This window comes from Alexandromys fortis, unplaced genomic scaffold, assembly GCF_014885135.2.
Source record: "Alexandromys fortis isolate MF-2015 unplaced genomic scaffold, M_Fortis_MF-2015_v1.1 scaffold_310, whole genome shotgun sequence".
Classification (NCBI taxonomy): Eukaryota; Metazoa; Chordata; class Mammalia; order Rodentia; family Cricetidae; genus Alexandromys; species Alexandromys fortis.
Window position 1 is genome coordinate 923,919 of NW_026068202.1, and position 17,154 is coordinate 941,072.

The 17,154-nt window shown below is 36.4% G+C and overlaps 1 protein-coding gene across 4 annotated transcripts in view; it reads left to right on the top strand.

The window, feature by feature from the left end:
- The window catches only part of Krit1 (KRIT1 ankyrin repeat containing), a 72,265-nt gene that overhangs the window by 6,334 nt on the left and 48,777 nt on the right, over positions 1 to 17,154 (top strand). For all 4 annotated transcript variants that reach the window (XM_050129984.1, XM_050129985.1, XM_050129982.1 and 1 more), the window contains exons 4-11: positions 665 to 757; positions 2,413 to 2,542; positions 3,082 to 3,325; positions 3,499 to 3,614; positions 3,809 to 3,952; positions 14,128 to 14,284; positions 14,893 to 15,000; positions 16,860 to 17,016. In XM_050129984.1, the coding sequence (XP_049985941.1) occupies positions 665 to 757; positions 2,413 to 2,542; positions 3,082 to 3,325; positions 3,499 to 3,614; positions 3,809 to 3,952; positions 14,128 to 14,284; positions 14,893 to 15,000; positions 16,860 to 17,016 (1,149 nt within the window). The remainder of the gene's footprint in view (positions 1 to 664; positions 758 to 2,412; positions 2,543 to 3,081; positions 3,326 to 3,498; positions 3,615 to 3,808; positions 3,953 to 14,127; positions 14,285 to 14,892; positions 15,001 to 16,859; positions 17,017 to 17,154) is intronic.

Here is a 17,154-nt window from a genome sequence, read left to right on the forward strand (position 1 = left end):
ATTTATTTATGTGATGCAAGAGATCAAGCTTGGACCCTTGGTCCTGTTGGACAAGTGTTATACCAATGAGAGGTATCTCCAACCCCTAAAAACTTGTTTTCTAATCCAGAAGGCAATTTGTCAGATTTAAGTATCTATTATTTTCAGTCAGGTATGATGGCTTGCAGCTGCAATCTTGAAACTTGAGAGACCGAGGCAGCAGAATCATGAATTAAAGGCTAGCCTGGGCTATAATGAGGGAATCTTATTTTTTTCTTTAATTTAAAATTTTTTTTAATTTTACACACTAGCCCCAGTTCCCCCTCCTCCCTTTCTCCTGCCCCCCTTCCCATACCTCTTTACCCTCATTCACTCGTCAGAGGGAGTAAGGCCTCCCTTGGGAGTCAACAGAGTCTGGTATACCAAGTTGAGGCAGCGCCGAGCCCCTTCCCCTGTATCAAGGCTGAACAAGGTGTGGTGGGATGGGCTCCAGAAAGCCAGTTCATTCACCCAAGATAGGCTGTCGTGGTCCCACTGCCTGCTAGGGCCACACCAGACAGATCAAGCTACATAACTGTCACCCACATTCAGAGGGCTTAGTTTGGGAGGGACTCTATCTTAACAAAGCAAACAAAATAACCCTTTACTTTCATCTTTGCTCTTTTTCTTTTTTTCTTTTAATTAGGAAAACGAGTAGTACTAATGAAGAAATTTCCTCTGGATGGAGAGAAAGCAGGCAGAGAAGCAGCACTATTTATTGTTCCGTCAGTTGTCAAAGGTAATCTGAATTTAGATTTTTAGGTATTTTGAATGTTAATTGAAAATTTACTGACATACTTAGGAATGTATTTTTATAGTTACTACTGTAATATTGTTATACATATTCTTAAGTTAACGAAGAAAAATTATCATATATTAATTTCAAAGTAATGTATAGGTTTCTTGGCTAATTCATAATGTTTTCATTTCCATTTTTAAGATGGAGATGTGAAGAGAGAAGGAGTAATTGAAATTAAAAGTGTTCAGGTTAAGGAGCTAGAGATGGTTCAGCAGTTAAAAACAGACTGTGCTTCCATGTTCAGTTCCCATCATTCACAAGTGGGTCACACCATCTGTAACTCCAGTTCCAGGAGATGCAGCACTGTCTTCTGGCCTCTGAAGGCACAAGGCATGCTTGTGGTGGACAGACATACTTGCAGGCAAAACTCATACACTTAAAGTTAAAAACTGTTCTGGCTGGGCGGCCGTGGTGCTCCACCTTTAATCCCAGCACTCGGGAGGTAGAGGCAGGCAGATCTCTGTGAGTTCTAGGCCAGTCTGGTCTACTAAGTTCCAGTACAGCCAGGGCTACACAGAGAAACCCTGTTTGGGAAAAAGGAAACAAAAGTATTCTGGTTATAAAGCATTTTTTCAAAGGATATGCCATTAATAGGCTAAAAATAGATACAACACAATGAGGCCAAGAAAATGTTGTTCTAAAATACTCTGTCCAGTAATATGGTTGATAACGTTTACACAACATAGATCTAATATAAAAATTTTAATTGAGCTTTAGATATCCTGGAATAATAGAAAGGAATTTTGAGTTTCAGTGCAGATCCTGTAGCTATTTCATTTTGAGACTTTGGGCGCATCTTTAAGATTTAAAATTAACTATATGTGAATAGAGACAATATCATTCCATGCTTTCACTTGATTTGTAGTATAGAGAGAATTCATTGAGGAACTTTGCAAACCATAGAGTGTTTGTCTCATGTAAGTTAGTGATACTTCTGGTAAAAATTTAATGACCTAACAGAGACATCCATCAGCCTACTGCTGCATTATTTTGTTGACCAGCTTTAGTAAACAAAACACATTCTTCTAAGTGTTCTAAAGTTTTTAAAATATGTAGCATTTTAAATGATGTTGGAAATCATAGTAGATTTTACAACATTATTGAGAAAAAGATTATAAATGCTGGGACCAGAAGTCTGGCTTAGTGACTAAAAGTGCTTGCTATGCAATCCTGATGACCTGAGTTTGATCTCTGGATCACATAAAACAGCCCAAAGCCTCTGGATTCACGGCATTCCAGTTGTGAGTTCGGGTGATGGAGATAAAATGAATGAACCAAAACCTCATGGGCCAGCTCTCCTGGAGAGCTGCAGATAGCAGAAAACAAGACACATTGTATCAACAAGGTGGAAGACAAGAACCAACTCCCAAAAGTTGTTCCCTGATCTATACACAAACACACTAAAATTTAAGATATAAAAATGCTGTATTCATCAAAGGGGACAAGTCAGAGTTGGTTGTCACTTGAATCCAGGCCTTCTAATTTCAAATACAGAACAATTTCTGATATATTCCACAAATTTTGAGAACATGCTCTACATTAAGAACACGTATTTGTAAACTTTATGTAATGAATAATTTCTTTTTCTTTTTCAGATAATACTAAATATTCATATACTCCCGGATGCCCAATTTTTTACTGCTTACAAGATATTATGAGGGTTTGTAGTGAGTCTAGTACTCACTTTGCAACACTTACAGCAAGGATGTTAATAGCCTTGGATAAGTAAGAAACACATTAAGAATATTTTTAATCAATCATAATTGAAATTAGTCTGTGGTTCTCTTGTGGGAAAATATTACTGAAAAATAACCTTTCTCAAAAATGGTCAGTTTTTCAGCTATAAGGATGAAAAAAATCCCCCAATTAAGTTTGCCTTGACTACTTAGAAGATATTAATTTTATCTTTCCAAAATAATAAACACTTCTCAGTTTTCAGGATCAAGATTTTTTTTTTTTTTTTTTTGGATAAAGTAGGCATAGTAGTTACTCTTGTCAGTGAACAGTTATAGTCTGTCTTCTGGTAATATCACATCTCAGGAGGCCCAGTATAGAAGTATTTTATATTTTCTAAAGTTGTTTTATGATTATAATGGCATAGACATTTTAGAATAATTGCTGTGTCTGTTGACAAAGCTTTTTATTAAATACTTAATACTAAACATATTTTAAAGCTGGACATAATATTAGAATATGTCACATGTCAGAGTTCTAGAGCAGTCTGCCTTTGTCACCTTCACTTTTGACTTTTTCCTCTCTGCCAGGTGGCTAGATGAACGTCATGCGCAGTCTCACTTTATTCCAGCTTTATTCCGACCTTCTCCCCTTGAGCGGATAAAGACAAATGTTATAAACCCTGCATATGCTGCTGAATCAGGTCAGACAGAAAACTCACTGCATATGGGCTATAGTGCACTAGAAATAAAAAATAAAATGCTAGCCCTAGAAAAAGCAGACACCTGCATTTACAACCCTTTGTTTGGATCAGAGCTTCAGTACACAAACCGGGTAAGAGATTCAGTTGACTCTTACTTCAAAAGACATTTCGAATATAACAAAAACACATTGGTTGTCATGGAAAACATTAAAATAGTACCAACGCTTTATTTATATATATATATGAAAATCAAGTATATGAGACTTTTAGGGAGTTTTTATTTTAACTTTTTTTCCTTTTCTAGGTAGATAAAGTGGTAATAAATCCATACTTCGGTTTAGGAGCTCCGGACTACTCAAAAATCCAAATTCCCAAGCAGGAAAAATGGCAGCGAAGCATGAGCAGTGTCATGGAAGACAAGTACTGTTTTGGTTTTACTCTAACTGGCTCTCATAACTTGATGCTGAAATGTATGTAGGCAGTAAGGGAGCAGTGTGGTCACGGGCCAACAGCTGCACAGTGATAGGTCCTCTTCATAGATGTATCACTTCTGTTTTGACGTAATGTGAGTTTCCACAACGTTTATACTGTCTTAATTTCTTTTTTATGGTTAGAGAACGGCAATGGGTTGATGACTTTCCTTTGCATCGAAATGCCTGTGAAGGAGATTCAGAATTACTAAGCCATCTTCTCAGTAAGGGATTTTCAGTCAACCAACTGGATAATGACCACTGGGCACCCATTCATTATGCATGCTGGTAAATAGATTATTCTTTTTAGGAATTTATGACTATATTATTTTTTCTTACTAGAAAACTGTTCTCATTCCAAATAGCATCTATGCCATGTTTGTCTTTTGAGCATTCTATTCTGATGTTTTGATAACTCTGTGTATGCTACTGTTCATAATTGCCAAATCTGCCACAAATAAGGCACTGGCCGTCTTCTTAGCCATAGTAAGCCATACAGTAAAATGGCCAGTAGTTAGTAAATGTTAGTGCAAACTGTGATATTGCCTCTTCATGATACTATTATATTGTATTACATTGGTTTATTCTTACTGTAAAATTGACAGTCGTTAAGTACATGGGATTTGACCTTATATCATGATAGAAAATTATCCATTAGGTGTATGGTGTGAAAGACACATTGAATAAAAACTAAAAAAAAAAAAAAAAAGAAGAAGAAGAAGAAGAAGAAGAAGAAAATTATCCGTTTAGATCTTTCAGAATCTAATAATCTATCAATAAGCCTAACAAATTCTTCTTCAGAGATTCTTAGAATCATTACCTTCTGTTTTACCAGATTGGAACATATTTGGAGTTTTTCTTTGTGTTTGGTCCTAGTATAGCTCTTGGCACTGTTACTCTGCTCACATAATAATGATGCTTAGCTGAACTGAGTTTTTATTTCACGGCAGTAATGAACTGTTAGAGATTATTGTCTCAAAAAGACCTAGTCATTCCATTTTTTATGAGATTGCTTTTAATGTAGTGTTTTAAATGATCTTAACTTTTTGTAAAGAATGCTGCATTATTTACTTTCTATTAAATGTCCAGAGTGTTTTAGCTGTGTCACACTGACCTTGCAGGAACTTCAGAACTGTCTACTTTTCAGTTTGCTTATCTATAATAAATTACAGTAATTAGGGTTGAGAAATAGACTTGCCTAGAGTATACAAAGCCCCAGGTCCAATCATCAGCACTACAGAAGTAACAAGTAGGAAGTAATTAGACCATTCTAGAGTTTTTTCCAATTCAAACTTTTATTTATCTGATTCTAATATTTGTATTGAGCTGATTAATGGTTATTTTTAATATTCATGCTTTTTCTATTTCTCTGAAAATTTTTCTGTTTATAAGTATCCTCTTGTTAGGTAATGTAGTTCAGTGGCAGAGCATTTGATCGGTGTACATGAGGTCCGGGGTTTAATCCCCAGTAGCAGGGGGGGAAACCTGTGAAGTTTTTATATTTATATTTAGAAAGCTACCCTAAATAATCTCTAACTGGTCTAGTATATTTTTCCTCACATAACTAATAAACACTGGTAGTAGAAACAATATTAGAGCTAAAATGAAGGTGTAGATTGTACTTCAATCCTCAAAATTTGCTGCAGAATTGAGAATGACAATAGTGAGCTTTAATTTAGGAATCTCAGATTTATATATTTGTGCTTTCCATTATGTAGCAGAGGTTATTTCTTCTCTAGTAAAAGAAAAGTAAAACTTTGAACTGCCTACCACATACAAACAAAAGTATGGTATAACATTTAATGTGTTTAGAGATATGCCAAGGTTTTAGTAGCAGTACTTAGTTCCTAAATATGATCCTTACTAAGTTACTTAACATCCTAATAACCTGCTTATGTATTTACAAGATGGAGTTTAAAATGATAAAATAGAAAATACAAATAAAGTAATTGAGAGCACATAGTAAATGTTGAATAAATGTTGGCTTTGATTAATAAATATGATTGAGTTCAGTGGTATGGCATATGCCTAATATGTCAAGAAGGAAGGGAAGGGGTGGGGGAGGAGAGAAAGAAGAGAAAGAATTGTTAAAATGTACAAATTGTGTGATATCTAAATCTAAAATTAGTTAATTTTTATTATTCTTAGTTATAATGTCTTATTAGTAGAATACAGAAGGAAAATTTTTTTCTTTTGATAAAATTTCCTGTCAACTGAAAATGATAATCTTATTGGATTAATGTGAATCTGAAGAAAGAATGGTTATAGTCCATCATGGGTGCTACACACTTGTAACCCTAGCAACTGGAAAGCAGAGACAGGAGTATTGCTACAAGTTCGAGCCAGGCTTGGTTATATACCAGCCAGGGCTCTATAGTGAGATCCTATCTCAAAAGAAAAAGAATTAAAAACTAGAAAAAAGCTTACTTTATCTTGGAAATATATTCTTTTATTTAAATTCTTGATTCATTTTATATACCAACCATATTTCCCTCTCCTACCCCTCTTCCCACTCCCTCCCAACCCACCTACCATCCATTCCTTCTCTTGTTTGCATTCAGAAGGGGTAAGTCCTCCCTTGGGGAGTCAACAAGGCCTAGCACATTAAATTGAGTCAGGACTAAGCCCTTCCCCCTGCATTCTCCTTACTCCACGTCCTCTTTAATATAAGCTGTCCTCAGTGTCTTTGATCTTACCCATTCTGACATGTGTATTCAGAGTCATTTTGATTTGCATTTCCCTGATGACTGAGAATGTTGATCAATTCCTTAAATATCTTCTGGCCTTTTGAGATTCTTCTGTTGAGAATTCTCTGTTTAGATCTGTATCCCATTTTTAATTGAATTATTTGGTTTTTTGATTTCTAGTTTCTTAAGTTCTGAGATCAGCCCTCTGTCAGATGTGGGGTTGGTGAAGATCTTTTCCCATTCTGTAGGTTGTCATTTTATCTTATTTATTGTGTCCTTTGCCTTACAGAAGCTTCTCAGTTTTGGGAGTTTTCATTTATTAATTGTTGGTCTCAATGTTTGTGCTACTGGGGTTATTTAGGAAGTGGTCTCTTGTGCCAGTGCGTTCAAGGCTGCTTCCCACTTTCTCTTCTATCAGGTTCAGTGTAACTGGATTCGTGTTGAGGTCTTTGATTCACTTGGACTTGAGTTTTGTTCATGGATCTATTTTCATTCTTGTACATGTTGACAACCAGTTATGTTTTAAAACATGTCATGAAGCTTCTAAAAAACTCCATCCTATTCCTGTGTTTTCAGCAAATTGAATTTGAAAAGGTTTTCCTTATCATTATTATTATTGAATATTATATTGTTATAGTTGGCCCTTTCCTATTGAATTCAGAAAACTAGATTCTCATTCTCATAGTCATGAAATTGTTGATAATTACATAACTGATTCAAACGTCATTTTTCTAATCTGATACAATTACCACTACCCAACTCATACTTTGTTGTGAAAACTGTATTAAATAGCTAAATAAGAAAAGTTTAAATGTCATACAAAACTCACGTTTGTGTAGTTATTCTTGTTGTTGTTGGAGCTGGTCTATCTCACACCTTCTTTCCTGTCTTTTCCTGAAAGCGTATTTTTCTGAATGGAGTTCAGTGTTGTAGGATGAGTTCTTTGTTAAGGATTATACATTCTTTCAGACTTAACAATAGTTGTGCTCAATTGAATGGTTTTATATATTCTCAGATAAATACTCCAGGCCTTTCCTTTATCCTCAATACTGTTAATGCATTTTTAGTTGCTACTAAACAGTTTAATCCCTTCTCTTATAGGCATAAAGCACACTAAAGAATACACTAACACCATCCTAAGGGATTTCCAAGTTGACAGAGAAGAGAAGCACATAAAGGAAGATGAAACAGAAATAAAATGCTAAAAGTATTAGGAAGCTACAATGTATCTTAATTCAGAATAATAATAGACTGTTAAACTCTGAACAAAATGGGGAGAAAGGAAAAAACATATTAGAAGTAGTAAAAACCGCAGTGTGAGGGGATATGACTAAGACAAGATAGAACATAAGTGCCAGTTCAGAGTATGGTGAAAGCATGGGGTTTGTGGAGGGAAAGAAAACAAATGCTGAAGGCAAATTACCCCATATTTGATATGCCATTTTCCCCAAATGCACTACAGCGAAAACCAGATTCCCCTTTCCCTTCTTCCCTACTATGTTCTTCTTTCCAAACAGCAAGTCCTTTTCTGCCTTTGCTTCAAACCAGCCTTCAGCATGTCTTTGGTCTTGACTCAGTGTACCTGGCACCTGCTTGGTACTCACCTGAGATCTTGTGTTACTTACTCCTTTTTCCCAAATCTAAAATTTTTTGCTTTCTTCATCTTTTAAGTTCTGTCCTATTTAAAATCCAATTCAAAATCTTTTTTTCCAAAATACTTTTTAAAATATCCTTGGACTAGTGCTGTATCTTTTTTCTTTTCCAATAATTTTCAAAGAGTGTATACTATTTTGATAAGTAAAAATTTGAAATGCCAGACAGCTGGCTCAATAGTTAAGAGGTTTCTGTCAGAGGAGCTGGGTTCCATTCACGATGCCCACATGGCTGACAGCCATCAGAAATTCTAGTTCCAGGAGGTCCAAAAAAGGCATTGCATGCAAATGATTCACAGACATATATGTAGGCAAAGTAACCGTACACATAAAACAGATTTTTTGAGTTGATCTTGTTTTTTTATTATTATTTTATTACTTAAAAAAAAAAAACAATCAAAATTCCCACTCCCTCCTCTCCTCCGACTCCCTCCACACACCCTCCTACCCCACCCTCTTCAATCCTAAGAGAGGGCAATGCACCTGCCCTGTGGAAAGTCCACAGCCCTCCCTACTACGTCTAGGTTGAGCAAAGTATACATCCAAAGAGAATAGGATCCCAAGAAGCCAGTACATGCAGTAGAAACAAGTCCCAGTGTCACTATCAGTGGCCCCTCAGTCTGCCCCACCTGTCAACAATCTTCAGAGAGACTTGTTTGTTCCCATGCTCATTCACTCCCAGTTCAGTTGGAGAGCTACCATTAGCTCAGGCAAACTGTCTCAGTGGATGAACCCCTAATGGTCTTGAAGTCCTTGCTCATCTCTCACTCCTTCCACTCTTTAACTAGATCTTGGGAGCTCAGTCCAGTGCCCTGATGTGGGTCATTGTCTCTGTTCCCCATCTGTTATTGGACGATGGTTCTATGGTGATATTTAAGATAATCATCAGTCTAACTACACAGGTAAGGCCAGTTCAGACACCCTCTCCTCTATTGCTTAGGGTCTTAGCTGGGGTCATCTTTGTGGATTCCTGGCATTTTTCTAGAGCCAGGTTTTTTGCTAACCCAATAATGGCTCCCTCAATCAAGATATCTCTTTCCTTGCTCTCATATCTGTCCTTCCTCCATCTCGACTATCCCATTCCCTCAAGTTCTCCTCAACCTCCCCTTCTCCCCTTCCTTCTACCCCCTGCCCCCCATGCTCCCAAATTTTTGTCTGTTTCCAATTTCCAGGTAGGTCTATATATGTTTTTCTTTGAGTTCACCTTACTACTTAGTTTCTCTAGGATCATGAACTATAGGCTCAGTGTCCTTTGTTTATGGCTATTATCCACTTATGAATGAGTACATACCATATTTGTTTTTTGGGGGGTCTGGGTTACCTCACTCAGGATAGTGTTTTCTAATCCCATCCATTTGCATGCAAAATTCAAGATGTCATTTTTTTTTAAACCGCTGAGTGGTACTCTAATGTGTAGATGTGCCACACTTTCTTTATCCATTCTTCAATTGAGGGGGAACTAGGTTGTTTCCAGGTTCTGGCTATGATTATAGTTGAACAAATGCTTTTGTAGTATGATTGAGCATCTTTTGGGTATATTCCCAAGAGTGGTATTGCTGAATCCTGAGGTAGGTTGATTCCCAGTTTTCTGAGAAACCGCCATACTGATTTCCAAAGTGCTCGCCTCATCACTAGAAAGTTTGCATTCTCACCAGCAATGGAGGAGTGTTCCCCTTACTCCACATCCTCTCCAGCATAGGTTATCATTAGTGTTTTTGGTCTTAGCCATTCTGACAGGAGTAAGATGGTATCTCAAAATTGTTTTGATTTGCATTTCCCTGATAACTAAGGAAGTTGAACACGTCCTTAAGTATCTTTTGGCCATTTGAAATTCTTCTGTTGAGAAATCTCTGTTTAGTTCAGTACACCACTTTTTAATTGGGTCATTTTGAATTTTAATGTCTAATTTCTTGAGTTCTTTATATATTTTGGAGATCAGTCCTTTGTCTGATGTGGGGTTAGTAAAGATTTTTTTCCCATTCAGTAGGCTGCCTTTTTGACTTGTTGACTGTGTGCTTTGCTTTCCAGAAGCTTCTCGGTTTCAGGAGGTCCCATTTATTTATTGTTGCTCTTATTGTCTGTGCTACTAGGGTTATACTTAGGAAGTGGTTTCCTGTGCCCATGCTTTGAAGGCAACTTCCCACTTTCTCCTCTATCAGGTTCGGTATGGGCAGATTTGTATTGAGGTCTTTAATCCATTTGGATTTGAGTTTTGTGCATGGTGATAAATATGGATCTATTTGCATTTTTCTACAGGTTGATATCCAGTTATGCCAGCACCATTTGTTCAAGACATTTTCTTTTTTCCAATGTATAATTTTAATTTCTTTGTCAAAAATCTGGTGTTCAAAAGTGTGTGGATTAATATCTGGGTCTTCAATTCAGTTCCATTGGTCAACATCTCTGTTTTTATTGTTTTTATGCCAATACCATGCTGTTTTCATTACTGTAGCTCTGTAATAGAGTTTGATGTCAGGGATGGTAATGCCTCTGGCAGTTCCTTTATTGTACAGGATTGTTTTGGTTATCCTGGGCTTTTTGTTTTTCTATATGAAGTTGACTATTGTTCTTTCAAGGTCTGTGAAGAATTGTGTTGGGATTTTGATGGGGATTGCATTGAATCTACAGATTTGGTAGGATTGCCATTTTTACTATGTTGATCCTTCTTATCCAAGAGAATGGGAGATCTTTCCATTTTCGGTTTCTTCTTCAATTTCTTTCTTCAAAGACTTAAAGTTTTTGTCAAATAGGGCTTTCACTTCCTTGGTTAGTGTTACTTCAAGATATTTTATGTGATTTGTGGCTATTGTGAAGGGTGAAATTTTCTGGTTGCTCTCTCAGCCCATTTATTATCTGTGTAAAGAAAGGCTACTGATTTTTTTTTGAGTTACTCTTTTATCCTGCTACATTACTGAAGGTGTTTATATGGTGTAGAAGTTCGGTAGAATTTTTGGGGTTACATATATAAACTATCATATCACCATCAAATAGTGAGAGTTTGACTTCTTCTTTACCGATTTGTGTCCCTTGGTCTCCTTTTGGTGTCTTATTGCTCTAGCAAGAACCTCAAGCACTATATTGAACAGATATGGAGACAGCGGGCAACCTTGTCTTGTTCTTGATTTCAGTGGGAGTTTCTCTCCATTTAGTTTGATGTTAGCTGTTGGCTTGCTGTAGATTTCCTTTATTATGTTTAGGTATGTTCCTTTTATTCCTACTCTCTTGAAGACCTTTATCATGAAGAGATGTTATATTTTGTCAAAGGCTTTTTCAGCATCTAATGAGATGATCATGTGGGGTTTTGTTTTGCTTTTTCAGTTTCTTTATATGGTGGATTTCATTGACAGATTTTCGTATGCTGAACCTTCCCTGCATCCCTGGGATGAAATCGATTTGGTCATAATGGATGATTTTTCTGATGTATTCTTGGATTCGGTTTGCTAGTCTTTTATTGAATAGTTTTGCATCAATATTCATGAGTGACATTGGTCTGTAATTCTCCTTTTTAATCATATCTTTGTGTAGTTTGAATATCAGGGTAATTGTAGCCTCATAATAAGAGTTCGGTAATGTTAATCCTGTTTCTATTGTGTGGAACAACTTTGAGAAGTATTGGTATTAGTTCTTCTTTGAAAATCTTGTAGAATTCTGCACTGAAATAATCTTTTTGGTTGGACCTTTTTTTGGGGGGGAGACTTTTGATGAATCTTTCTATTTCTTTACTAATTGTAGGTCTACTTAATTTCTTGATTTAATTTTGTTAAGTGATATTTATCCAGAAAATTGTCCATTTCCTTTACCTTTTCCAATTTTGTAGAGTCCAGGTTTTCATAGTATGACCTGATTTTCTGGATTTGCTCTGTCTCTGTTGTTATGTCTCCCATTTCATCTCTGATTTTGTTAATTTGGATATTCTCTCTCTTTTGTTTAGTTTGGATAAAGGTTAGTCTCTTTTATTGATTTTTCTCAAAGAACCAACTCTTCTCATTAACTAGGTATTGGTTAAATCTGGTTATGTCATGGAATATCTTGTTTTGTCCAGCTACGGTGATTGAAAGTTTTGCTAGGTATAGTAGTCTGGGCTGGCATCTGTGGTCTCTTAATGTTTACATAACTTTTGACCAGGACCTTCTGGCTTTCATTGTTTACATTGACAAGTCAGGTGTAATTCTGATAGGTCTGCCTTTATCTATTACTTGGCCTTTTTTCTTTGCAGCTCTTAATATTCTTTCTTCTGTATGTTTAGTGCTTTGATTATTATTTGACAAAGGGACTTTTTTTTCTTGGTCCAGTCTATTTGGTGTTCTGTAAGCTTCTTGTATCTTGATATGCATATCTTTTTTTAGGTTGGGAAAGTTTTCTTCTGTCATTTTTGTGGAATATATTTTCTGTGCTTTTGAGTTGAACTTCTCCTTCTATCTCTATTATTCTTAGGTTTGGTCTTTTCATGGTGTCCCATATATCCTGGATGTTTTGGGTTAAGCTTGTGTTAGATTTAATGTTTTCTTTGACTGGTGAGTCTATTTCCTCTATCTTATCTTCAGCACTTGAGATTTTTGTCTTCCATCTCTTGTATTCTGCTGTTTATGTTGCACTTATGCTTCCTGATCATTTTACTATATTTTCTGTCCTCAGAGTTCCCTTGGTTTGTGTTTTTCTTTATTATCTCTATTTCGTGTTTCTAGCCTTTAATTATTTCTTTCAACTGTTTGGTTGCTTTTTCTTGGTTTTCTTTAAGGGATTTGTTTATTTCTTCTGATTTCTTTTTGTTTGTTTGTCTTTTCCTCCAGTTTTTTTGAGAAAATTTTTTTTAATTTTTTCTTTAAGGGCCTCAAACATGCTCCTAAAGTTATCTTTTAGGTCATTTACTTCTGCTACATCTGTACTGTGGTATCCATCCTGCTTTTTTGTAGCCACTAGTTTATATTGGTTTCATGTTCATCTTTGTGGTGTTGAGTGTGTTTTTACCTTGTCTACTCATCTTTTTCTCTGATTGATGTAGTTGGGGGTCTAGTCTCTGGTGATTGCTCTTTCAGGTTCCAGTGGATCCAAGGCTCAGATGGTTGTTCCTGGTGGTGGAGTCAGGGCCATGGTTTCAGTCACTTGACATTCCTGGAAGTTGCTTGACTCTCCCAGTAATCACTCTACAATCCTGGAGGTTGTTCGGGCCTGTGCTCAAGAAGGTCACTTGATTGGGCCAGCTCCTGCTGAGGTTGCTGGCTTGGGCCTCCTCTGGTAGAGGTTGCTGGCTTGGGCCTCCTCTTGTGGAGGTCACTGGCTCAGTCCTGCTCTGGTTGAGGTCGTTGGCTCAGGTCTACTCCTGTGGATGCTCCTGCAGAGGTTGCTGGCTCTGGCCAAGCCCCACAAAGGTCACTGGCTCAGGCCTGCTCCCACAGAAGTAGCTGGCCTTGGCTTGGTCCTGTCAAGGTCACTTGCTTGGCTGCTTTGTGGCGGTCACTGGCTCAGGCCTGGTCCTAGGGAGGTTTCTGGCTCAGGCCTGGTCCCTTGGAGATTGCTCCCTTGTACCTACTCTGGCTAAGGGCACTGGCTCAGGCCTGCTCTAGCAGAGGTTGTTGGCTCTGGCCTGGCCCTATGGAGGTTACTGGCTTGGGCCTGCTTCTGCGGGTGTTTCTGTTTCAGGCCTGGTCCTGCAGAGGTCCTGTACTTTTATTTATTTTTTCTTTTTTCTATTTATTTATTTATTTATTTATTTATTTATTTATTTATTTATTTATTTATTTATTTATTTATTTGAAGTTTGTCCTGGAACTTTTTCTGTAGACCAGGCTGGCCTCAAACTACAGAGATTTGCCTGCCTTTCCCTCCTGAGTGCTGGGGTTAAAGGCGTGCGCCACCACCACCTGGCTAACTTTTATACTTTATGGGATAATGATGCCATCTTTTTCCTCTTGTTTTGAGAATATATCTCTCTTACTTGGTCAGAAATTGAAATAATTAAATTGAATCACAGTAATACATAAAAATATTCCCAAGCATTCTAGATACTTTGGTATCTTAATACATTATTCATTTGTTCTCTAGATTTCCCTCACATATCTTGTAAAATTTGAATTTTGAAGCATTTCAGATGGAGTTTTTTATGTATATTTTATTATTTTTATAGGTATGGGAAAATTGAGGCCACTCGCATATTACTAGAGAAAGGAAAGTGCAACCCAAACCTTTTAAATGGGCAGCTCAGCTCACCTCTTCACTTCGCTGCTGGAGGGGGACATGCAGAAATAGTGCAGATCCTCCTAACCCACCCAGACATTGACAGAGTAAGTTATTTCCTGTTTTTATATTTTAATGCTCAGCAACTAACAAGTAGTAATACAAAAGCATTTTATTGTATACTAATCAGGTCAACTAAAAACAACAAATTTTACTTTATAGAGTATAATGTATGTGTTAACTGTGATTAACATAAGTTTTGAATTATTATGATAAAGTATACTTCACATGAAATGTATTATTTTAACAACATAAATGCAAAGTTTATAACATTCAGTACATTTGTGTTGTTATATATAGTCATTACATATATCTCTACAAAATATATAGTTTATTCTATATCTTATTTCCCCCTGAATGTCTTAAAGAAAACCATTTACCCATTTTCTTGAATTTGTACTGATAATCATTTGATAAAAAGGAAAGTAAAATTGTGGAAACCTTTCTTAAATCTATAACTGAACTTTTACAAAACATAATCCTACTAATGTTTTAAATTTTGTAGCTTTTCTATTTTTTTTAGTATATACCAAGTATGGTTAATATTTACTTAATATTTAACCAGAGTATTTGTATAATGTTTTAATTGAATAATATTCCTTGAGAACAACATGTATTTGTAATATCTTTTCATCCATTGCTTCCTCCATTCTAGCACATAACAGACCAACAAGGAAGATCCCCATTAAATATTTGTGAAGAAAACAAACAAAATAACTGGGAAGAAGCTGCAAAATTATTGAAAGAAGCCATAAACAAACCTGTAAGAATTGTCTGAATAGCCAAAGGCAAATGTTGTATTTAAATTGATCATTTGCTGTTGTTTGTTTCACTCTTTACTCTCTTGGGGGCCCACTATCCAGGTCCCAAATAAACACACACATGGTCTTCTTTCTTATCAATGCCCGGCCTTACCTTAGCTTGTTTTTAAATAGCTTTTTTAAAAAGCTATGCTGTCTAACTTTTGCCTGTGGGCTTTTACCTTTCTCTATTTCTGTATAATGTTTCTTTTACTCTTATTCCATGACTTGCTGGGTAGCTGGGTTACTGGCCCATGGTGTTTTCCTCTCCTTATTCTGTTGTGCTCCTTCTTTTCCTCCAGATTTCTCTACCTATTTATACTCTCTGCCTGCCAACCCCTCCTATCCTTTCCCATGCCTTGCTATTGGCCAGTCAGGTGTTTTAGACAGGCAAAGAATCACAGCTCCACAGAGTTTAACAAATGCAACATAAAAGAATGCAACACATCTTTGCATCAAATTATGTGTGATTGTATTTAACATGTTTATTGAAAGTAGTTCTGCTCATTGGTGTGTTTTACCCTAGCAACATTTGTGTAACAGCAGCATTATATACCATTCATTAATAGTCTTTAGCAAGTTAAGTGTATAAAATCTCATTTTCTTCTCCACAAAGGTGAAATAGATGATTTCCTAGTTTTGTGTATATGTGTGTGCATGCATGTATACATGTGTGTAGTTGTTTGTGCTCTAGAGACCAGAGGATAATGTTAGGAGTCTTTCTTTACCACTTCTCCCCCCCCCCCTTTTTTTTTGATACAGGGTCTCTAACTAAAACTAAAGCCAACCATTTTGTCTAACTTCCAGGATCCTCCTCTCTTCCCTCCTCTATCCCACCAACTCTGGGATTATAGACACAAACAGCCATTCCCAGTTTTTATGTGAGTGCTGGGGATTTAAATGTAGATCTTCTTGCTTTCACAGCAAGTGCTGTTATTCACTGAGCCATATTCTTAGCCCTTCCCTGCTTTTTTTTTTTTTTATTAAGCTAGCTCAATAGAGACCTCCTTATGTTTTCCTTCTCTATCATTCAGTTTCTAATGATACAGTCAGATAACATTTTCTGGCCTAACTTCTATATTGTGAATGTGATCAAATGAATCGGATACTTTTAATCCAAAATGTATTGGCCTGTAAGTTACTTGGGAGATAAGCTGCCTCCTTTAACAGTACAAATCTATTGATAATGCTACTGCTATTTGGGGGTTTTGTGAACTTGAGGAAGGAAATTAATTCAAAATCCAATATTCCATGACTTTCAAAGTTTTCCATCATGAACTTCTCTTATTCATAAATTATTGTTAATACACATTTCCTCAGTCCAATTTGTAACCTACTTCTCATGAGGTTCTTAGATTTCATTCCAAGTTTATATTTCCTGTGGCATTACATTGTATATTCAATACTCTATAAACTGTATTTTACAAAAGACAGTAATAAAGATTTTCCTTGATTTGGTCATGGAACATTCAGAAGAAAATTTAGACTGTAATAGAAGTAATAGTTTTCTAAATATTGTCAGCCTCTTCTTGTTTGAAGTAAGTTTTTGATAGTTCCCACATTAGACATCTATATTATGAAGGATATGAAGTTGGGCATAAAGTATCTTATTGCATTGTGATACATAATTATTATTAATGTGTATGTGAGTGTGCCTGCATGTGTTTGTGAGTGTCGACAGGGACCAGAAGACCAAGGTAGGTGCAGGATCCAAACTCCAGTCTTCTGCCGGAATAGCAAGTGCTCTTGACTGCTGAGCCATCTCTTCAGCCTTATGATTTGTAATTTTCAAGTAGCTTAGATGACTTTTCTTTTTTTCCAGTATGAAAAAGTTCGAATTTACAGAATGGATGGATCCTACCGTTCTGTTGAACTAAAGCATGGCAATAATACCACAGCGCAGCAGATAATGGAAGGAATGCGACTCTCTCAAGAAACTCAGCAGTGTTTCACTATTTGGATCTGTTCAGAAAACCTTAGTAAGGAAACTTGGGATGGAGAAGTATTTTACTGTTTAAACATCATTGTTCCTTTTTGGAAGTGGGCTAAGTTGTAGCACAATTAATAAAAACCAAGAGACAGAAATTGGGTTCATCCTGAAGGTCAGAAAAACAAAA